The following is a 23,416-nucleotide window of genomic DNA, read 5'->3' on the forward strand; positions in this document are numbered from 1 at the left end:
ATAGTTTTATTCGAGATTTACCCATTAAGAACTCTTTTAACATCACATTCACCAGCTTCCCGGCAGGACCAGCAAATGTAAAGGCCTGGCTAGATCTTGCATCCGTTGTAAAAATTGCTCCCTCGTAGACAGCTCAAAAAAGATGGTTGGTAAACTGAAATTTTGTGCCGTGTTGAACATAACACAGGAGTTGTAACAAAATTAATTACGGTGGTGCTTTAGGCAGAATTATTTGGATAACAAATTATTAGATGTATCTGAAATTTCATCGGGTAAAAATAAAATAAAAATACTGCAGCATACAGTGCGATGGAAAAGAAATCGCATTATTACTTCAGGTTTAGGGTTTTTTCATACAATTTTGGAGCAAAAAACTGTGACCCTCTTCATATTAAATGAGAGGAATAGTGAGCAGAAAAAACACAAACATGCTGAATAATATCGAACGGAAAGTATGATCCTAAAGAGTTTGCTCATTAGAGATTATAAATTACGGGCAGCCGCAATTCAAAAGCCAAACAAATGGGTACCCATTATGCTATTTGAATTTTGAGGTTTAATTTACTCCATCCAAATTATATGTCAAGCAAAAGCCTGCGAGGATCCTCCACGATATCTTTGATGCGCCGCAGAAAGAACACTGCCTCTCTTCCATCAATAATTCTATGGTCATAAGTTAGAGCAACGTACATCAATGGTCTTGGGACAATATTTCCTCCAACAACCGTAGGACGGCTCACTATGGAATGCATACCCAAGATTGCCGACTGCCACAAAAACAATAGCTGCATGAGTTTTCTTTCTAAATAATTATTCAGTTTATTATACAACTTGTTAACAATTATTTGCATCATTAAAAACATTAACAAAATTTAACTAGTAACTACTGGCAGTAATTTAGCTTGATATTTTGAATTACAATGATCTTTTTGTGAAACAAACAGAACTATGGTGAATTAGTGGGTTACAAATAATGACCATTTTCATAAAATTGCAAACAATGCCTGAAGCTACCAATATGATAGAAGGAAAGTAATTAGCACTGTCACATCAACAAAGAAACAACTTCAAATATATATCAAAGAATGTCATACCGAGTTAAAGAAAAAAATATATGTAATGAATTTTATCCTGTTTGAACTTCCAAACCTGAGGGGGGTTGATAATAGGAGTACTCAAAAGGCTTCCATAAACACCACCGTTGGATATTGTAAGAGTGCCTCCAGCCATCTCATCAATTGATAAACTTCCATCATTTGCCTTCTTAGCAAAAGCATTGATTTGCTTTTCTATATCGGCAAAGTTCAAGGTATCTGCATTGCGGATAACAGGAACAACAAGGCCCTGGGATGGAATTGAGGGGGTCAATAATTGTTCAAACACATGCGCGTTGATAATTTTCATAGCCAGGCAAAAAATGCAAACTTAACAATATATACTAACTACTTGGTAATTAGCTCCATAGCCATGACAAAAGTTGACACAAGTTTATGGAAAATAGCAAAGTTTCGTCAAGAGAAAGCATAATGATTGATTGATAGATTTCTCTACATAAACAAAGTAAATGAGAAAAGCTAAAGGTGTGGCTGGTAAAAACCTTCGGGGTACCAACAGCTATGCTGATATCTATATAATCTCTGTATATAATATCATCCCCATCAATGACTGCATTGACAATTGGTTGATGTTGGAGTGCATTCACAGCAGCCTAACATGTAGACCATACAAAGTATGAGGAAATAAAAAGGATAAAGCCAAGCTAGTGTATACTTCTGTAAATAGAAAACATACTTTGACAAAGCCCGACATAAGCCCCAACTTGACTCCGTGTTTCTCAACAAAAGCATCCTTATAATCAGAACGGAGCTTCATCAAATTAGTCCTATCATCAAGAGCAGAGCAATAAGGGAAAGAATGAAAAAAGTAATCTACTATATAAGGACAAGACAGGAAACTCAACATCAAGAATTGCCAACTAAATACATGGAATCCACCAGTTACACATTATAACTAAATTACATCCTCCCCTGATGTTATCACAGAAACTAACAAAGTGGCATAATGTAATATTACATGCATAGATGAGAAAAAAGTGAAACATATATCCCAGAAGGGAAAACGGTTTCAACCCCAATGCATATGTGTGTTAATTCATGCCCTATCTTCTAAAGAAAAATAAAAATAAAAAAAACAAACAAACCAAGTGCGCAAGTAAAATTTAAGAGAACACAAATTTGTTGATCTCAATAAGAACAAGAAAAATTACAGAAATGCCACGACTTCCCAGTGTATCATATCAGAGCTTCTCATGTGGGTTGAGGGCTTCATTAATTTATAAGACAGTGTTCCATTAGATCCATGACCCAATAATGTATAATACTGAATGTTTATGCATACGTGGTTGAAAACATACAACTTAAGCAATAACCATAGCTTTTGCTATACTTTAAAAATCAACAAAACATACATATCAACTTCATTGAAGGTTGTGAGCATAGCAAACGTGTTCTGGGAATCTTTCAGCCGTGTAGCAACTCGTTTCCGAAGCCTTGTCATAGGAACCTTTGATAACAAAGAAAGACATCAAAAGAACGTTCACGCTTGCTAAATATAATTCAGGTAGGACAAAAAACTCAATGACTCACCCGTCTTTCTCTTTCTTTGGGAGGAAGTTGGGGTTCAGTGGGAGAACTCAATGTAGCAGGGGGTGGTTTGGGCTTCTCTTTAGCAGGTTGAGCTTCAACTTTTGGAGCTTTCTTCTCCTCACTAACCTTTTGAGTTGGCTGAGGAGCTGCTTTCTCAGATGTAGTCTCAGATGGAGCAACATGAGTTGCGTCAGCAGACCTTGAAATGATTGCTATCTTGTTACCTGGCTCAACAGTATCTCCTTCATTGGCTAGAAACTGCAAATCATTAAATATATCACAACCCAAATTAAATACAAGTAATAACTTCTATCATTCTCGAGTGGTAGGACAAGAGTAAAAACAATTTAGGCAATGAAATGTACCTTCAGAATGACACCTGACTCCGGACTTGAAACATCAATTGTCACCTAATCAAGGAATATGAACAACATACAGCATTAAATATTCTGAAAATGAAGATCAGATCCGCTTATAACCATCAGAATCCTTCACAAATATTTGATTGTTACAATATGGCACCTTATCTGTTTCAATTTGAGCAATTGGCTCATCAGCATTAACCCTGTCACCAGGCCCTGCATCCATTTATCAAATAAAAACATGATGGTCACTCACCAGTAATTCTTAAAAAAACAATTAAAATAGATGGAATAAAAAAAATATGAGGATCAACATACTCTTCAAAAAATTTGCCAGAGTTCCATCAGAGATAGATTCAGCTAGAGGAGGGACCACAACATCAACCGTATCTCCTGTATTACAAATATAAATAACAGTAACCATCATAACAGTATTAGCCATCAAAAGCCAGAATAAAACAGGTTAGTTAAACAGCCTAAATGCCATATAAATGAATGGCATTGATAATCAACTCTTATTTCTTTGGTCCTAGATACTAGACACACAAATAAAGTGAAAAATGGAATTAAGAACACTCACCAAATTCCTACACATAAGTTCCATTTACATAATACACAAAAAATAGACAAGAAAGTTTCAATTATAATATGTAGCCCGTGTAAGACTACAAAATCATGATGAAAATTACGAAATCAATAGACTGATTGTTACTCATTCTAACTGTACTAAATCTTATTAGATGTTCCATGTTTTCAAACAAATATAAGAAAAAAATGTCAGAATAATTACATCTATGTATCATCATTAAGCCTAAGTAGGACGTAGCATGTTAGACAATCTATTAGCTGTACCTATATACCTAGTTCGGCACCTAGGTGTCTAGTGCAGTCCCTTAATTTTCCATGTACTCTTGAATTAGTTATTCATTATAAATAGAAGATTATGAGAGGAGTCTCTCAAGCCCTTCAAAATATATTTCTCTGTTTTTAATCTTAAGTATATATTCTATATTCCTTTATAAAGATAGATGCAATGCATTTTAGTAACCCCAGAATGTCTCCTTTTTCAACAAACTTTCTAAGAGTTCAATATATTATAAAATGCATTAGATATGTGGAGTCATGCTTTACGAAAGGAAGAAACTTGAACCACAGAAGAATATGCATGTCAATATCTCACCACTGTCTGAAGAAAATGGACGCCCCCAGGTTCGAACAGCTGCTGACCTTGGATGAAAAACCACACTACATAACAAAAACACAATATCAAAACAGTATCACTCTGGATCAGAAACTGTATAATCTTTCCATTCCATAGACTCGTTAATTAATGATTTGTCATCATAGCACCCACCACACTCCATGTGAAAAGATTATCATCAGAATTAGATTGACTACAAATGAAACGAAACAAGAATACACAAAATGCAACTGAGTTAGAAATATTCAATTTCAACTTATCCCTCTGGAACATTCAATGCCCTTAGAACACCACTAAATTTAAGTTCTTGGTATTTTACATGAGGATGACAACTTTATATGAATTTTTCGTACACAATCTATTCATTGGCAGCAACACACAAGAAAAGGTGTGAATTTTGCAACCAAACAAAACTGAAAAAAGGCAAGAAATATTAGTACAGCTAAAAGTGAGGATTCAATTCGATAGGGCACTGAAAATAATTTCATATTTTTCCTTTTTTTCTTACAATATTTTAATTACCAATTCATTTTTTTCTCCTAAAAAGCCTGGAGATAGAAAACCTTTCTACATTACATTATTTTTCTCCAAACTATTTGTTGTTTTTGAGAAAATTTAAAGCTTCCAAATCTAATTCTAACATTTGAAAAACTGGTTCGAGAGATTGATTTTATGTATACAGTTTCAGCTAATTTTAAGTATATGTTAACTACAACAAACACGTTTTCAGATGAACTTATTATTTTCAACGAAATACCAAAATGCTTGACCATTTATACAATCTCATCTTCCAATTTCTAACCCAAACTTTTCTACCAAAACTAAATAAAATTCCAATGCAATACTAGAATAAAGCCTGGGACTGACTATCAGCGTGATGTCACTAACCTCATAGCTTTAGAATTAATCCCGCATCCTGCAACAACAAAACTAATGACTTAAATTGAAAAATAGAAGAAATCATTCAACTAATTAAGACAGTAGCCTCTAAATTATTTAAAAAGTAAAATGCAACCATAATTACCAGGTGTTATATTACAAAAGTTCCTTACAAATCCACATCCGCCTGAATGAAACGCAATCTGTCAAACATAATAAAAAATAGTTGTAAGAAACTTTAAAGAATATGAATAAAAAGTAAATTATAGGATCTAACCCCTTACAATAAAGAAGGCCACAATTAACAATGAGAACAAATAATGGGGTAATCAATCATCACCTGTATGAAGGGTATACTGCCATGGAATGATGAATGACGAAAGCATGTTCGTTAACAGTTACAAAAATTCCACAAATAGAAGAGTGCACAAAATACTCTAGGTAATAACATCATCCAAACTGTCCTAATAAATTTACATAGTACAGTCTGAAACTAAACTGGCAGTCTCTTGTAAGTGGCAAACTTTGCTGATAGAGTTGAATAAAATAACTAAATCCCTACCCTATCACACTGAATTTGAACTGTCATCTGATAATCCAAACAAATTTTTAACAAAATTCAAACAACACACGATAAAAGACTATAAACAGAAATTATTATGTTTCAAACTGATGAAAAATCCATGAGCCATAAATGTAGGAAACATTAAATATATTTTCAACAAAAGAAAGGTTAGAAAATGAAATAAAATGCAACAGAGTTCTTTTATCAAAATCCATTACAACCACTAATTTCACATTCTATAGTGAAGGTTGCATACATTAAACACATATCCCAAAGAATTAATATGTTTAGTTTCAAGAAATATAGAAATGTAAGCCTTTAGACCCTAAAAAACCAGTTGTATCTTTGTGGTTCATTATATATAGAAACAGGGTTCAGGCATGACACCGAGGACGAAAAGGATGTGATCTTATTTTGATGAGCTAAAAACGAACATTGCCTTCTTTGAGGGAACAAACAGCATGCTTGACCCATCACAAAAATAACATTTAAGTAATCATCAGTACCTTATGCAAAGATGAGAAAAACATATTAACAGATTAGGAAGCAAAAAGAAAAAAAGTAAGACAAACACCTCTTTTTCAACAGTGGAAGAAACTCTAGCAGAAGCAGAAAGGCCAGACCGAATTTTCTGAGCTGACTGACCTAGAAGCTGAAACAATTGCAAGATACGTATTAGGATTTGCTTAAACTCAAGCTTCAATCTATGGATCAACACAAACACATTCAAACTGAAAATTCATCAAAAAGTGTCTAGAGAAATAGAGCTCTTACCCAAGGAGACGGGCTGCCAGAAGCAACCCTTCGCCTTACTACACCAAACATGATTACTCTATTAAAAATCTCTTCTTTTCCCTCCGGAATTCAAACCTAAATTGACAAATATCAAATTCAACAATACAAAAATAATTAGAGTGAACTGAAAATACATGCATCCATAAAATCTCGAATAAACAGTAGATTGAACGTTCTAGATTCAGATTTGAGAAATTGCGGGTGAGTAATAAGAGAAATGCTAATTTTGGAAACAAAGAAATGGAAAACACAAAGCGAAAGATTGAAGAAGAGAGAATGAAAAGTGTCGAACCTGAACGCGAAACGCAGAAGGAAAGGTAGGGTTGACGATGTAGAGGAGAGGAGATCGCCGCCAGCAGTTCTGAAAAAAAAAATATTCTAGTGTCCTCTCTCTATAATCCTCTATATTTTATTTCTTATTTCTTATAACAAATTTCACTAATTCCTCCTTATTCTCCTTGAAAATTGAGAATTTATGAGTTTGTCAAATATTATTTTTCTTATATAATATGCTATTAATTAAATTGTGTATTATTCTTATGTCTTAAAAGTGAGATACATAAAGTTAAAGTTTATTTTAAATTATATTTTTTAAAACGAAAGTAACCAATTTGACCAGTAGATTTAAAATTTGAAAGGTTTATAAAATGAAGCAATCCAAGAATAAAAAATAGAAAAATTTGTATGATCCGAAACTATATGTCCTAATTGTCTTATAATGTTGAGTTGCTTCAAATTTACAATCTCAAGCCTGCCTACCTTATTAAACTTAAAAGTTATTTGTAAATATGTATTTATTACATAAGATATGTACATATAAATAATAAGTTTTATAATGTAGTAATATATAATATTTCTCTTTTTGTATACATATTTTATATTCATTTTATGATTAATTATATTTTAAGATTATAAAAATCATGAATATAAAATATTCATTTAATAAAAATAATTCCACACATTTATTTTTATATATTATATATTAAGTATATCAAACAAAATAATAATATATTTAAAAAAATAAAATATTAATATAAATTTTAATTTTTAATTTATTAAAATGAGATATCATAACACCAAAAATTGGACAAACATTTTACATGTATTTTTTTTTTTTACATTTTACTAGTAAAAATACATACGTAATAAATACAAATAAATTCTTCTAAGTATTATTAAAATAAAATCTTTTATTAAGTTTATAAGAGAAAATTTTAAAAATAATTATAATTATAAAAAATAGTTATACAATCTAAAGTATAAAATAATTTATATTAAATACGGTAAATTAAGTAGCAGAATATATACACTAAACAATGGCTGTTAAAAAACCATTCTTTGTATTAATAGTTATAGATAATATTAAAAATATATATTTAATTACTGTGAGTTTTAAAAAATAAATTAAAAACCAATGTTTTTATGGGTTTATTGATTATTCTTAAAATCTTATAATATACTAGTTTTGTTGGTGTTTCTGTTTGTAATTTGCTTTGAAAAGTAAATAAAGCCTCTGAATTTTGAAATTTGTTGTGGATTTTTTTAAGGGTGTGTTTACTTGGGGTTGATTGCGGGAGATGATTTGGGGGAGAGTGATTGAATGGATTTGAGGAGATTTGAGGGTAAATTTTTTTGTGTTTATTTGAGTGGATTTGAAGGTGATTGAGAGTGGATTTAGGAGTAAAGTTTGTGAGAATTAGTGTAAGATGTGATTGATGTGACAGTTTTAAAAAATTTGAGGAATTGGTTGAAATTAAAGATTACCAAAAAGCCCTTAGGTATTAAGGAGATATAAAATGATATTTGTTTATGTTATATTTAGTTGTAAAAATGTTTTTGAAGAGGAAAAATTGGAAAATAATTATTAAAAAATTTTTATAAAAATTAATTCAATTATAATTTAGTAAAATGAAATATTATTAAAATGTAGTTGGAAAATTTTTAAATGTGCACAGTACCTTCCAGCTTTCGAATACTAACTCAACATGCAACGTACGAGTTGGAAAATTTTTAAATGTTGGAGGCACATGAGTAATTATGCAAGGTATCCCTCCAAATCTTCTCAACTTTGCATGTGACCAAAAACAGCGACATCCCGCAATTCAATCGCGTTTCTTCTTCGCAAACTCCATCAAGTGAACACGATTTTCGTTCCTTTTCATCGCTCGCTAAACCTCATAAACAGTAAATTACTGCGAAGTGAACACACCCTAAGGAAGAGGGAATATAATAAAATCTAAAAAGTCATTCAATCGAAAATATTTCTTAAGATGTAAAGGTTAGATTGTTTATGATAAATTTAATGGGAAATGGACCATCTTAGAGAAATTTGATTTAAGAAAAAAAAAACACATAAATATTGAATCCATTTGATAAAAAATATTTTATGTTCTCGTTTACTAATAATTTCAAAAATATTACTCTATCTTAAGCTTCCGTGTACGAAATAATGCGATGATAAAGAAATATTATTTTGAATAATTTCCTTAAATGTTTTTGGTCATCAAACATTTCCTTAAATTAAATATACCTCTGTTAATATATTATTCAACAGACATAAAGTTGTCCAGAATTTAAAAAAAAAAAAAGTAAAAGGCATTAGGTGATTTGGAATCATTATGATGTTGTTGACTTGCTATTATTTTATAAAGTAAAAAATGAACTACGTATTGATAGAAACTTATACAAAGCATAGTCTACAAAACATAAAGGGACCCTCTGTCGCAAACATTATCCCAATCCGAAGCACCAGAGAGACGGAACAGAGTGAAACAAGAGTAAGCAATTAACTGAACAAGTCAAGCTTCTCCATGAGGTGCCTCCAGCTCCAATCTTCACTGCTTCTTCCCTTTCACGCAAAACTCAAACACCAGTTATATAATGTAAGCCACACCTCCAAACTATTTTGCCTTTCTACCCACCAACCTCCATGTTTTCTGCACTTATCTTCATCAACTCCATTAAGTACCAAGGCGCTCCCACATTTAATGGTGGTTGCCCCAGCAGAATCCGGTGACCTATCATCCTTGCTCCCGATAAGGTTATGCTTTCTTTTTCCTTCACAGCACATAGAAAAACTGACAAAATGAATGGAAGTCTAGCAGTTAACTAATTTTTTTTTTATACATTGCAGTGGCGTGCTTCTATCAATGTACTTCGTCGCGAATTTTGTCGTCCCGGGTTTCCTTGCCAACTCTTTCTCAAAGGATGAATCAAACGAAAATCAGAAGGTTGATGAGGAAGATGAAGATGAAGAAGAAGAAGAAGAAGAAGATGAGGAAGAAGATGAATAAACAGGGGTATAGTGGTTAGTGGGCAAGGGGAGGTCAAGGAGGAAGTAACAGGATTACTTTAAAAGTGAGAACTAACCTCAGAATGCTTTGAACCACTAGTGCATGATTGTATCATATCAATGGACTACTGCATGATTGTATCATAGTGTATTTTGGTGTAGTTTTTGTTCACATATGGATGATAAAAACATCTCAAAAGTCATTTGTTCTCCATTAACAAACATGGTATTATTATTAATTAGCTATTCTAGAATTGGCTGAGATTTAATAATATAAGTTCCTAATGCTAAAGAAGTTTACCCTCAATGATTATGTTTCTTTTAGTACCGAAAATTAATGTAAAAGTTGTATTATTCATGAACAATCTTTTATGACAATTTTCTTCCTTTTGATCTCTCTATCACATTAAAAATTTTATTTTACTCACTCTTTTTTCTTTGCTACTTTAACAATATTTATTTACAGATACAATTTCTTAAACATAAAATCGTAATATTTGTATTAATAGATCATTTTCTATCAGACAAAGACTAAATTAGGCAACCAGTCAGGCATAACCGTGTTCTTACAAAGAGTTGTGAAGCCTGAGGAATATCTCAAAGATTATTCCAAATTACACGTGTAGGCAGGCAGAGATAAATAAAATTATATTTACTAAAGCCAAAAAGACTTATCTTCAATTCCCTTAATTAAAAGGAATGAAGTATTAACAACCATGTATTTGGAAAAAGAATAAAGAAAATTTACAGTTATCTTCAGGGAGGGGGCACCCAAAAAATGTTGCGTATCCTCAATAAACAGTGAAGTGGAAATTTGCCTATGCAACCGTCCAACCAACATCGAGAGAAGATTTCTCAGAAGGGGATGGAGATCCAGACTTTGGAGGCTTCTTTGAAAACAAAGATGACTTGCTATCAAAGAAACTTGAGAATGATTGCCGACCAGGTTTTTCTTCATCATTTAACTGATCTTTTGAGAGAGACTTCCTCAATAGTTTATCTTTGCCGGCAAAGATAAGTCTAAGCCTCTTCAACGGGCTCTTTGGTTCATCAGTAACCATAGTTGATTCTTCTGTCTGCTTAATCATCTTTAGTGCTTCTTCAGGATTTAATAACATTCTCTCCACTGTTTCATATGCCTACGCAGCAACGTAACCATTAAGTTCCCTATTGAATGTATTAGCAAGTAGTTGCTGATAAAATCAACTACCAACAGTTTTGTTATCAATTACATGTCCGATGGAATAATTTTTTTCTTCCCCATGAGCTTACAGGTAGGGTTATCTTACCAACGAGCTTGCATGCTAAAAAAGGTAAACTATATAGTTCTGGAAGGTAGTATTCATAAGAGTTACAAGTCTCATGGAATGTGATAGTCTTGAAATGTTCCTTTTTCTTCAATACTTAATACATTTATTTATTTAGTGGACGACTGTTCAAATACGAGGATAAGGTAAGAATTTTCTCCAGTGGATTACGTTGACACATTGATCATGGATTTCTTTCAGGTATTAATCAATACAGAGAGATCTGAAGCTTCACATAGATTCCGAGAGATGCTATATTAAGCCACTTATTCTAAACTCACCTGGAAAAGATCATCAACTTTCTCGTGCAATTTGTTGCTTTGACAAGCGGCAATTATGTACTCCTTGCAGTCATAGAATAACTTCGAGAAGTCACTATTACTAGACAGCATAGGTTCAGCAATTGCAAATCCTAAACCAAGCTATATAATCAAAACCAAAGGTTGTGATTAGAAGGGTATAGAAATTGTATATAAGCATCAATACATATCAATCAAATTGAGACAACTTGTTAAGAGAACAAAGAACACGGTGAATTTCTATCAAGAAACTTTAAAAACTACAGGATTATTAGGAAATTCATCAATCGAGCAACATTTTGGAACATAATATTTTGTGATTTAAAATTTCTGAAATACTTAAAAGCTCAGAACAATTATATTTCTTTACAACAATTGGTGACATAAAGCAAATTTTTAGTCCTCATAAAACTTTAATAGCCAATGCTACTGAAGTGTGTATGGCAAGGAGTTCTAAGTTTAATCAGACACGATGCCTACTGAAGTGTTTGTCTTAGATTTTCTTTTATTAGGAAAAAAAGACAACGATGTTTATTGTTGTATTTAATTGAGCGTACATTGAGTTCAGTGAAGGCTATCACTTTTCTTTGAATGACAAACACTAGTACTATTGGTCCTATACTACGTAACAGGAAGAACATCTCCCTCCTTATAACAACGGAAGCCTTACCCACCCTCCTGACACAACAAAATATTAAAAGTAATACCATATTTCATCTTCTTTAAACTTATATGGGCATATGATAAGTATATTTGTATAGTTTCCCTCTTTTCCGTTTCCCTTTCTTCTCAAAACCAAAAATTTTCATCTAGGACCCTCATAACCAGATACCAAGATGGAGAATTGATACTCTGATTCTAAGTTAAAGCAAAAAATTGAAGAATTTATACCACCCAATGCTTTAGAAGTGGTTGGAGCTAAGTAAAAACACAGAAATGAAGTATTTTTTATGCTAACAAATGCTTTAGTGGTGTTAATTTTTGTTTGTTAAAATGATTAAAATTCATGCAGATTATGGATAATGAAGGGCATTTTTATCAAATAAAATGATCATTGAGAGTAAATCAGAAAGAATTTAAAACCGCATAATATGCTTCTTATGAAAATTTTCAAATAGCATTAAGTGCATGCATAATTTATCCAAAATATCTTCCCTGATTTTGCAAATATTTCTAAGATTACATAAGAAAGATTAAAGTCACGAAGTCACTTTTCCACAAGGTAAACTTCTAAGATATCTCACAGATGGGCAATAAATTCCTTTTTTCTTTAGAGTACTACAAGACAGTTTTACATCTCCGGCAACTTATGATTATTCATCAATCCAGAGGAGGACGGTGAAAATTGCACCTATGTGGTAGCATAGTAGAGAGTATCTCAGAAATCACTTTAAGAAGTAGACTCTACCATACACACACATAAGGTTATTGTCTACTGATTGTGGACTAACAGGAATGTCTGGATTGCAAAACTGCAAGCGTGCATGTGTTACAGGACAATCCTGTGCTGACTAAAGTTCCTTCAAATGCAGCATAGGTGATGTTGCAGCCTTGAATATTAGAGCTCTAGGGTGGTTTTGTGAATGGACATGCGGAGATAAACAATTGACATGCCAATCTCATTATTATATGATCACATAAAATGCTTGGAGAACAATACAATCTCTCCTGACCGGCATCAGGTTTTGTGAAGGGACACGAGGACATGCCCAAGGCATGCCAATCTAATGACCCTAAAAGCTTGCAAAAAAATGCCTAAATGTCTATACATTCTATCACTATATAGTCTACAATCCGCTTTAGATTCAGTTACCAGAATCCAGGAAATCAAAAAACAGTTTTCAAATAAAAAAAAATGTACACAACATACGAGTAATAATATTAATACTTGAGAGATCCATTATGTAATGATAAAAGAAACTATCAATACACACCAAAACTAACCGATGTGAAAAAAGATGAAATATAGAACTTACCAAAGAAACAAACAGCTGTACAAAAAGATCAGAAGGATGGATGTCCTCAAAAGCATTGAGGATGCCCTCCCTATACATGAATGAAACATGGGATTCAAGATATGGCTTTAGGGTTGAAATATACAAATTTTTGATACAAAAAAAAATCAACATCAACTTACACTGCCAAATCCTCATCAAACAGAGGTGCCTGCTTAACAGCTGGTACTGGTTTTGATGTTTCCCACAATTCACGCCACAAATTACCTATCAATGACATGTAATGAAGTTCAGAGAAGTCTAACAGTATGAATCAGAAGAAAATAAGTGCTCAACAGTTCCCATGTTTCTTGCAGATGTTCTGGGTTATAACTTGCAATACAAGGAAGAGAATATACTCAAGATTCACTTGTCTGCACAATGCTTTACGATAGATATGATACAGTATCCGGTTTATTTTATATATATATCTTACTGAAATGCTATCGAGATTTAGGTATAGGGTGTCAACACTTTCAATTCCGTGGTTTGCCCAAAGCAGTAAGGAATATGAAACCTGATTATCTATGCTGATATCAATTCAATTGACGGACAATGAAATCATTAATTCAACACTCAAAGTTATTCAAACTATACAGTTAGACATTCTAGAACCAAAACCGACCAGTTAGCCACATAAGTTTTTACATCAACCTGCAATGAAAAATTTGCATTATGTATAGTGAGATTCTATGCATGTCTTCCTTGGAACTCCTCAAATAATATGGTAAAAGTTTACTCAGAGTTAGTGATAAGATACAGTGTATAAAATATTTTGTTTCAAGCTAAGTAAATCCAGAATTTTATCAGATGTTGATGCTCCACTGACACAGAAATAGACCACCAAATAGTTGCAGCAGAATTTAAGTATCAATCCATGATGGAAAAGACTGAGTGTACCTTCTTTTTGCATTCGCCGACTTAGCTGACCTTTGGCAGACAATGATTCACCACTATCAAAAACATCACTATCCTCTACACTTGCCTCATTGTCTGTCCAATCAGGAGGAGAGTGCCATCTTACAAAATCCTCTAAAATACATCCAGGATTTGCAGCCTAAAATATTGTAACAAACAGAACTAACTCAAAAAAAACATTGGGTACATTCAATAATATAGTAAGAAACATTCAGAATACCAGTGAGAAAAATTCCCTTCAAGGGCTCCCTTACCTTGAAAGCTTGCATATCTGAGAGCAATTGAGAGCACCCAGCTCCAACACTGACCATAAAAGGTAACTTAGTAATCAAATGAGAAACAGTTATATGATCATCAATGTATTATAAAATAGCATTCTGTGAATGCTATGTTGATCAACTAGTCCATCAATGCAAATTCTATAAATTATTAAGGTCATAGGTTCAGACTCTAGCCTGACAGACACTGGTCCTGGACACAGTCTAGATGTGAGTCAATAGCTCATATTCATAGATTTAGATTGTGTGAAACAATTCACAAAGGTATACGGGAACATATCTAACAAGCAATAAAGAGCCCAAGAAGAAACAAGAAACTGCTTATTTAATAAAAAAGTTCATGATACAAAACAGTGAATCGGGATCAATACAGTATACCCATATACAAGGGAAACAGAAAACGCATTTAAATTTGAGATTATGGGTGGTAAAAAATTGAATAGCAGATAGCCTACATACCTCCCAGTCCGCAGCACAAACTCCTCTGTTTCCCTGATTAGATCTTCAGTAAGCAAAGGTCCTTCCTATACATAAAATAGTCCAAAGATCACAATTATAAGGATGTGGTTAAGTAGTAATTATATAGAAAAAATAAATATTTATAAAACCTGGGTGACCGGAGAGTACACAGGCTCGCCAGTTTCCAACAATGTCATATCTCCGGCAAGATGATTTGCACCAAGTCGTAGAACAAGCTCCCCACTGTTTAATCTAGCATATAGAACAGGGCTTGCAGGAGCTCCAGCATTATAATCAGATGATTCTTTTGTATCTGAGCTAGCTTGCATCATCATAGAGTCTAGAGATTCAGTGGCAACAACACGGAACCTTTTCCGAGAAATGCAGCAATTAATTAATTGAAAATGTTGATATAGAAGACATGAATTCAAATCAGGAATCTCGTTCTTGGGAACTCCTGGTAAGTGTTTCTCCTCAGACCAAAGTTTTCTTACCTGTATCAGTAAAATAAATAAATAAATAAGTTTATAATATTCTTCTTCAGCTGGTAATTACGGAAAATTAGAATTACTAGTGCAAATTAAGTTCAAGTAACATATCCTAAACAAGAAGATGTTTGCATATGATTTATATTTTCTTTTATTGAGATGCTGATCTGAGGAGAGAAAAAAGGCAAACAGCTTTATAGTATGCATCGGATTGAACTGTTTTGGTTTGAAAGCTTCCGGAGTTACCAATAACAGCATATGAATAATCTGACTGCCTTCTCCATAAATTTTATACCTTTGCAAAGGGAAGGGAAGGATAACTAGATGCAAACATTATTAGACCAGTACAAAGAAAACATAAAAACAAGGGAAAAAATTCACTACCCAGCTCCTCAAACTAAATGAAGTTCCCAAACTTATAAAATAACAATTAAAATTAAAACAAGTAGGAAACAAAATACGACAATTCTTAATAAGGCATTAAGTGATCCTGCATAATTATTTGCTGTCCAAATTGTGTGATCAAGATGAAGATACTAATCTAGTAATGATGCTTCACTCTGTTAAAAAGATCATAATCCCGTAAACTGGTTACTTCAGATAACAGTTCATACACAATGGAAAATATAAGATCAATAGTGCAAATAAAGTCTAGAGCTCTTGGTAACTAATAAGGTATATCTTTTGAAGATAAACGTACTTCAGCAACAACACAGCACCAGAAAAGAGCCATTTTACGGACAGTCCTGTAGTTTCCAAGGATTTCAGCTAGCTTAACAACAAGACTTTCAGGAGGAGCACCATGAATATCTCTAGGCAAAGATGTCATAGCAGTTTCCTCTGTATTAGAGTTGATCTTTCTTGTAAGGAAATCTCCCTCTGCGAATATCTTGCAAATATTACAATGAAAGTGAAAGATCATTGCAGATAGTAGGATAAAGAAAACGAGGAGCATAAAAAAAGGCTCTTCAGTGTAATTACATCATCAGCAAGCCACCTACAATTCACATACCTGGATCAAACAAAGAACTGATTAACTGCACAACTTTCTCATTGCTAGTAAAGTCCGAAATCTGACCATCCTCCTTTTCACGTAGCACTAACGCCTTAACAGCAGAGAGACTCAACCCTGCCCTCTCTTTAGCAGGTGAAGAACCTCCTGATGAAGCTATAAATTCTTTCATTGACTTCACTTTACTTCCAGCCCTAGTCAAGAGGTAGAATAAAAATTTAAGAGGTTAGATAAATCATTGAGTAGAATCTTTTTGAATGACAGAACAAGCTTCTTATGCTGTTGAATTATTCAATAACGCCATTCCATAAATATGTGCCAAATAGAGAAGAGGAATTTTACAACCAGAGAGATAAAAGTAAACAACATTGAATAGAACCTTGAAGCAGTTCACAGAAAGCTGCGGGAAAAAGGGGAAATATAAGGTAAAATATTTTGAAAAAACAATTACAACTTACTCAACAGCTACAGCCAATTGCTTAAGTACAGATGACGGAGGAAGGGAATCTTTAGTTGCAGCAGTTAGGCTTTCAACTGAAGGAAATAATTCTGATGCCTGAATCAAAGATTTTATTCATACATCACTAAAGCAACTATATGTACAATGAATTGGCAAATCAAAGAGATACACATTTGTATGATTGAAAATACAAAATAATAATAAAATCCCAATTGTATCTTCAATTAATTTACTGGAAAGAGGGACACCATGAGATTCTCACACATTACCAATTTATTACAAGAATACCGTGCATTCCTAACTTACACAAGAACTTTTTTGTTCAAGTTGACGACAAGGTCAAACACAGACTATTTTGTAAACAAAATGCTCATGGTCAACATACATTATCAGATATATTCCTGATTTATCTTCGTGGGTTAGAGACTTCAATCATCCGCACACAATTGGAAATTGGAAGATAAATCCTCCCGTTAAAATGTTTCATATTTTCTTACCTTAGCATCTTGATCATTCTTCACATTCAGGGTGTACAAATTATCATCATAAAATGGAACTGCCATGTTCGCATCCCCGACTTTATCAGTATCTTCAACTTCTTTTCTCCCTCTCCCGATGTTCTTTATCCTATCTTGCCAATCCTGCTTTATTCCTATATGTGGAGGCCTCCACTTTTTATGCTTCAATTCACTGCGAACCTGCACCATCCCATCACAAAGACCAATGTGCAAGTAATTAACCACTCACTACACGATAAATGTTGCCTAATAATTACCTAGCCATAAACGCACACAAATAGGTAAACATATTCCAATCATCTTTTAAGTCAACAAATTTCGTATCACAACTTTCCACTCATCAAGGCTCCCGCAAATATTCTGACAATAATTAATTTTGAGGAAGGACATCGAATTGAGTAAACGAAATAAATACAAAGCAGATTTCATTAATGAGTAGATTCACCAGATAATGAATTTCAATACATCCCACGTCATCACCCTAATCTAAATTTCCCTTCCCTCACGAACCTGAAATTAAAACCTAACGAAACAAACTATTATAGTGTCGTCTGATAATCAAATGTAGCTCACCAAAGTGCAGGAAAAAGACAAAAAACAATATAACCTCGGTAGGATTCAAAATGTTTCCGCTTCGTAACACTATTTACCCAAATTCTATGACCAACACCAAGTTCAGACTAACAAATACTGATTAAAATTAATAATAATTGCTCTGATACACGACCATTACCTTCTTGGACTCGTTTTCGATGTTGTTGTTGGGAGAATCCGCTTCCTGCGACGAGTGCCTATCGTGATCTTCTTCACGGTCAACAAATTGAGTCAATGCTAATTCCGAAAACGATAATTATAGTTTTAATTATTAATTGTTTAAATCTCCCTAAAAGAACGAAGGGAAAAGAGAAAGAAAGAAAAAATAGGCAAATCCGCTTAAAGCTAAATATAAAGCTAAATAAATAAAAAAGAAACCGAAATATAGGTCGCGAGAGAGTTTTTCTTTTTTTCTTTTTCGGGGTTGTTTCGATGTGGCACGCTGAGAACCTCACTCACCTCGATCGGATTTGAAATCCATAAGCACGCGCTCCGCTTTCGCCGCCGCAGAATGAAAGGCGAACCTCGCTTTGGACACGAAAGTGTGCTCCTCCATCTCCTGCGCGCGTCAAGGCGCACGTTTATCCACACACGTTCTACCAAATTGAACCGTTGCGAGTTAGTCCTGAGTCATTGCTTTCAGTATTTGTAGTCAGCGATGCGTAGTACCAACTTGATGTTCATATGATTCTTCCCATGGACTAAGAAAGTACTCACAATAGTGGAAGATCACAAATTCAGTGGTCTTCTCTGTACTAAAATATTTCAAGACCAAAACTGGAAGAGACAACATGAATAATAAGATGACATGTTAATTTGACATCTTTTTATATTTTAATTTGTTTGCTATTAATTTTGAATATTTTTCACAAACTTCTATTGAAATTTTAAAATGTTAAGGGGAATGGAGGAGTTTGATCAAATTTATAACACTAGTAGAAATTTAAGATTATTTTAACTTTATAAATTATATTATGATTGTATTTTATCCCTAATCTTTCATATAGTATATCTCAAAAACATTCTTTTAATATTTCTTTTTCTAAAACATTTTCAAAAAATGTAAGTTTGTAACGTAGTTATTTTAGTGCATTCCGTAACAATGATTGTCCAGAGCAAAAATGTGAGTAGTTGAAAAGAGGAATTTTGGCAAGAGTTCATCTTCCATTAATTTTCTCCACTTGATACATGCTCCCTTTAATTGAGAATTAATTTATAATTATTTGTTTTTATGTTGAAACCAAAGGATGAAATTGAAAAGGGGGGAGATTAAATGAATTTAATAAAATAAAATTATGCTAACTAACTTCTTTAATTAACAAGAAAATTAATCTTTTATATTTAAATCTAGAATTTATATATAAGAACGAGAAGAATGAATCTAAAGCATACAATCATGAGTTATTAAAGTTAAATGTAAGGTAAAGATTTATATCCATTTACATGAAGGTTTAATGTCAATTCGCTTTCACATTAAAAAAAATAACCCCTAACTATATAACTTAAATATATTGTTAATTCTATAAAGTTAAAACAAATTGGTTTCTGAATCTCGAAACTGAAAAAACAATAAATTTTTAGCCCCTATAATTTAAAAAAAAAACACTATTTAATTCATCTATCTAAACATGCTAAAAAACATTTCATATAATTAAGTGTTTGAAAATCTAAAAAACGATATTGGAATTTATTTTCAAGTGAATAACATCTATTGTTTAACTTGTTGACAAATATTTGTATAAGAAAAATTGAATCAACTACAGTTTATACATAAAAAATAGTTAAAACTTCTATTAATGTAAATTAAATTTAACCCGTTTAAAAAATATTTTCCAAAAGATGACTTGTGCTTTGATAAGTGTGACGTTGAACCGAGACAAACACAAAATGATCTACACAAAAGAGTAGAAGACATAGCCGAACTTAGGTAATCGTGATGCACACTAAACATTTGAACACCGTTATGATTTGTTACAACCTTTGCACGTTTGACATCATAATTTAGTACAACCTATAAGGAGGTACTGATTTTGTTGGTTGTTACCAGACAAATTATATTCTACATTTTTCTTGTTTGTTTATGGTTTACTACTCTACGATACATCACATTCTGAATTTGAATTTTCAAGCAATCAGCAAAAAACTAGACAGGAGAAACTAAATTGAATACACTGAATCGCGTCTACTAGTCATTTTAAAATACGAGATTTATTCATACGTAAATTCAATAATTAGACTATTCATCCTAAATAATTTTTAGAAAAAAGACATTTATTTTGTTATGATTCAAAAATAAACATTTGTTGGAAAAATAACAAAATTCTAAGTCACTAGAAGGAACTTTTAACAATTAAAGACCCTTTTTTTTGGGATAACAAGCTTTTCACAAACTACTAGAATACAAAAACAAAAAGTAACTTGCATAAAAAGAAGAAACTCATCAAGTCAAAATTTCATAAGAGCACCCCCACATACATAGCATCAAACATTTTACAGTAGCAGTGTAAAACATCAGTACAAAATTACTTTCAAACAATCTTTCGCAACATAGATCAATATAAATGTAGGTTTACACATAAAACACCTTTGCCTGTTGAACACGACAATTCGTCCAGTCAAAGCCTCTGAAGAAGCAATCAGCACAACTCAAGAAGCCCGTCATACCGAATATCAAATTTTCAGATCAAAAGCTTCTCAATAGCATCCTGCACACCCACAAAATATTCAGTATCTATTCACTATAACTGAACCATTTGCAAAAAGTCTTGTTTATTACAAGACCAGGTGAATTTTGGTTAGTTTATTACTTATTGATATTACTTATTGATATTATATGTATTTTATAATGACCAATTTTAAAACCACACAATTACAATCAAACTAATGAATTGTTACTGAACACATTAATGGAATGATTGATCCAAATTTTAACATCAGTAATGAATAATACAGTTAGCAAGTATATGAACAATATTGAAGTTAAGTCACATGAATACCTTTAGTTGCTGAATTTGGGATTTCAGTTGACTTCCTTCATTAGTTGTTACGGAACATGCAATCACTGGCCGTGTGACACCACATGCTCGCCCAAGTGCTTGTTTTGATGGGACAAATACATAGGGAACATTCTACAAAACTCAAATGGTAAAGGTTAATTTTCTCCTATGTAGATAAAATTCAAGAAACATAATGAAATTAAAATTACATCTACTAGGATAATCTAAGGCCAAAGAAAAGAAATTCAACAACATCTACAGCTATATCAGTCTAACAGAAGAAAAGTCTTCCAATCTGATAAGAGCACAATATGATAAAGTGTGCTCATTGAGCAATAAAGACCAACAGTAAAGTACAAAACCAGTAAAATAGTAGAAATCTAAGATAATAAATTACAAATAAAAATATTAGATTGTCAAATATAAAAGTTTTATACTTAAGAAACTGGAAATTACTCTATTACAACACAACTGATTATATTTGTTGGGAGTTTTTCCAGATCCATTTCAAATCTCACATTCAGGAACCATTAATATTTTGAAATTTGAATCTTTGGAACCTACACTAATAGACTCAAGGACTTCAAAATTAATCCTCAATTAGTAAAAAATCATTACAGAATTATGATGTTATAAGAAAGATTGCAGTTAATGATTTATGTCAACCAAAATAATATAAAGGATACAGAAAAATGATAAATAAGCATTCTCCCTTTTGAATTTTAAGCCCGTTATGTTTTATATCACGCTTATAATTTTACACCAATTATCTTAGGACCAAAATATTAGGAATTCGGCAAGGCAGTCAGACACCCGTAAGCATATTTACTCCATAATATATTTGAGGTTCAGTCTGTTAATAAATGTATTTGTATACTTAGAACTGCATTTAAGCTCTTTTTGTTTATCATTCTAGTTTTCTTGTTTATGCTGATTCCGCTGTTGTTTGCAATAAATGGTAATCAATTAGATTGCATAAGAAACATTTGTAGGGAGAAGGACTACCTTGTCCTCGGCAAGCAGAGGAAGATGGAGAAGAATTTCAAGAGGCTCGGTGTCTGCAGCCATGACAACGAACTCAGAAATGCCTCTATTCAGAGTCTTGGTGGCTGAAACAAATGAAAGTTAAAACCAATTAGACCACGCCGATTTTTTTCCTGTACTTTTTTTAATTTCAGAAAGAATGAAAAAGACAAAAGAAAGAAGAGAAAAACCTTCATTAGCACCCTTTTTGAGTTGCTTGTAGTTGGCAGCTTGTTGAACAAGATCAAGTATTGTTATTGTGAGTTGAGCATCTGCAAGAGGGTAAGCTTTTGGGTTCACGACCTCTCCTGTCTGCAAAACAGACAAATTAAACAGAGAAAACACAAACAAACAAGAAAACCCTAAACATGAACGCTCAGAAAACAAAGTGAGAGATTGAGCGAGTGAGGCAGAACTAACCATTTTTGGATGTTCTGTGATTGCAGGGAGAGAAGAGGCTGGCTAGGGTTTTGAGGGGAGACTGAAGAAAACAACTTTGGATCAATAGGGTTTAAGTAATGGGGCACTCACACAAACATATAATCTTCACCGTTTAATTCATCCTACGGTCTACATCCACTCTCTTTCTTTTTCAATCTATTCTCTGTAATAAATAATAATATTTTACCAAAATATTAATAATCATATTTTTTCAAATAATAATAATAAAAATAAATAAGTAGTTTAAAAGGAAGTATCATATTAAATGGCTTACGGACCTGTTAATAAAGAAAATTCTTTTTTATAACTATAATCATAAATTGTTGTGTACATGATTTATTATTTATTTTACTGTTATTAATATATTTTTTATTATTTCATTATTTAAATTTTATTTTTTAAAATTTAATTAATTATTTAAACTAAAAATTATTTAAGGCAAATTTATAAAAATTATTTATTTTAATTATTTCCTATGAACATTTTTTTAAAATTAATCTTGTTTTTATTTACCATTTAGATTTTTTCATTATTTTTTAAACTTATTTGACTAATTAAAATGAAATATTATTTAAAATAAATTATAACAAAATTATTTTATAACATTTTTTTAAATATATTATATTCTAAGTGTAATAATATTTGTTATTAATAAATATTTTTATTATAATAAAAAATTAAATGCATGATATGTTTTCACTAATATTTCTAAAAGATAATTACTAGTGTTTCTTTAACGGACAAAATATAATTACTATATTTGTAAAGTATATAAATTGTTGTTTATTTTGGGTGTGAATCTAATTAATTTACTTAAGTTATATATAGTTATACTTTTTATGAATTTTTTAATTTAATCATTTTACGAAACGATTTAAATATAATAAAAT

General features: G+C 32.1%; 4 protein-coding genes across 6 annotated transcripts; 1 reads left to right on the top strand and 3 right to left on the bottom strand.

Moving 5' to 3' along the window:
* Positions 1-305: 305 nt before the first annotated feature.
* On the bottom strand, positions 306-6,894 carry LOC108338094 (dihydrolipoyllysine-residue succinyltransferase component of 2-oxoglutarate dehydrogenase complex 1, mitochondrial). Its single transcript, XM_017574798.2, has 15 exons — positions 6,740-6,894; positions 6,427-6,522; positions 6,227-6,304; positions 5,233-5,290; positions 5,097-5,124; positions 4,188-4,252; positions 3,326-3,400; positions 3,168-3,223; positions 3,011-3,055; positions 2,646-2,903; positions 2,468-2,562; positions 1,792-1,882; positions 1,598-1,708; positions 1,150-1,344; positions 306-767 (listed from the first exon to the last, which is right to left on the bottom strand). Exons 2-15 carry the CDS (start codon positions 6,475-6,477, stop codon positions 576-578), a joined length of 1,398 nt encoding a protein of 465 aa, XP_017430287.1. The 5' UTR covers positions 6,478-6,522; positions 6,740-6,894; the 3' UTR covers positions 306-575.
* Positions 6,895-9,146: 2,252 nt separating this feature from the next.
* Positions 9,147-10,070, top strand: LOC108318861 (uncharacterized). The gene is made up of 2 exons (XM_017556368.2): positions 9,147-9,487; positions 9,581-10,070. Exons 1-2 carry the CDS (start codon positions 9,258-9,260, stop codon positions 9,738-9,740), a joined length of 390 nt encoding a protein of 129 aa, XP_017411857.1. The 5' UTR covers positions 9,147-9,257; the 3' UTR covers positions 9,741-10,070.
* Positions 10,071-10,289: 219 nt separating this feature from the next.
* LOC108318740 (uncharacterized) lies at positions 10,290-18,862 on the bottom strand. 3 transcript variants are annotated; one of them, XM_052879945.1, is made up of 14 exons: positions 18,526-18,862; positions 18,206-18,273; positions 17,452-17,652; positions 16,953-17,050; positions 16,495-16,688; positions 16,183-16,361; positions 15,144-15,488; positions 14,995-15,059; positions 14,512-14,560; positions 14,240-14,396; positions 13,483-13,567; positions 13,322-13,391; positions 11,328-11,468; positions 10,290-10,878 (listed from the first exon to the last, which is right to left on the bottom strand). In XM_052879945.1, exons 1-14 carry the CDS (start codon positions 18,620-18,622, stop codon positions 10,558-10,560), a joined length of 2,070 nt encoding a protein of 689 aa, XP_052735905.1. In that variant the 5' UTR covers positions 18,623-18,862; the 3' UTR covers positions 10,290-10,557. The 3 variants fall into 3 exon arrangements, with proteins under 3 accessions (XP_052735905.1, XP_052735904.1, XP_052735903.1); XM_052879944.1 differs by having other exon boundaries at positions 18,206-18,276; XM_052879943.1 differs by having other exon boundaries at positions 18,206-18,303.
* Positions 18,863-20,500: 1,638 nt separating this feature from the next.
* On the bottom strand, positions 20,501-22,619 carry LOC108337239 (uncharacterized). The gene is made up of 5 exons (XM_017573721.2): positions 22,506-22,619; positions 22,277-22,397; positions 22,068-22,171; positions 21,063-21,194; positions 20,501-20,771 (listed from the first exon to the last, which is right to left on the bottom strand). The coding sequence occupies exons 1-5, from the start codon at positions 22,506-22,508 to the stop codon at positions 20,745-20,747; spliced, it is 387 nt and encodes a 128-aa protein (XP_017429210.1). The 5' UTR covers positions 22,509-22,619; the 3' UTR covers positions 20,501-20,744.
* Between the last annotated feature and the right edge of the window lie 797 nt (positions 22,620-23,416).

This window comes from Vigna angularis, chromosome 7, assembly GCF_016808095.1.
Source record: "Vigna angularis cultivar LongXiaoDou No.4 chromosome 7, ASM1680809v1, whole genome shotgun sequence".
Taxonomy (NCBI): Eukaryota; Viridiplantae; Streptophyta; class Magnoliopsida; order Fabales; family Fabaceae; genus Vigna; species Vigna angularis.

Excerpts from the sequence above, each read along its gene's own strand:
- LOC108338094 (XM_017574798.2), bottom strand. The coding sequence starts at position 6,477 with ATGTTTGGTGTAGTAAGGCGAAGGGTTGCTTCTGGCAGCCCGTCTCCT. Across the intron at positions 4,253-5,096 it reads ATTAATTCTAAAGCTATGAG|TGTGGTTTTTCATCCAAGGT; the intron begins GTTAGTGACATC and ends TTTGTTATGTAG. Across the intron at positions 2,904-3,010 it reads AGTCAGGTGTCATTCTGAAG|TTTCTAGCCAATGAAGGAGA; the intron begins GTACATTTCATT and ends AATGATTTGCAG.
- LOC108318861 (XM_017556368.2), top strand. The coding sequence starts at position 9,258 with ATGAGGTGCCTCCAGCTCCAATCTTCACTGCTTCTTCCCTTTCACGCA. Across the intron at positions 9,488-9,580 it reads TCATCCTTGCTCCCGATAAG|TGGCGTGCTTCTATCAATGT; the intron begins GTTATGCTTTCT and ends TATACATTGCAG.
- LOC108318740 (XM_052879943.1), bottom strand. The coding sequence starts at position 18,622 with ATGGAGGAGCACACTTTCGTGTCCAAAGCGAGGTTCGCCTTTCATTCT. Across the intron at positions 16,362-16,494 it reads CAGTTCTTTGTTTGATCCAG|AGGGAGATTTCCTTACAAGA; the intron begins GTATGTGAATTG and ends AGATATTCGCAG. Across the intron at positions 10,879-11,327 it reads AAGTTGATGATCTTTTCCAG|GCATATGAAACAGTGGAGAG; the intron begins GTGAGTTTAGAA and ends GTTGCTGCGTAG.
- LOC108337239 (XM_017573721.2), bottom strand. Across the intron at positions 22,172-22,276 it reads CAAAAAGGGTGCTAATGAAG|CCACCAAGACTCTGAATAGA; the intron begins GTTTTTCTCTTC and ends CATTTGTTTCAG. Across the intron at positions 21,195-22,067 it reads CTCTGCTTGCCGAGGACAAG|AATGTTCCCTATGTATTTGT; the intron begins GTAGTCCTTCTC and ends TGAGTTTTGTAG.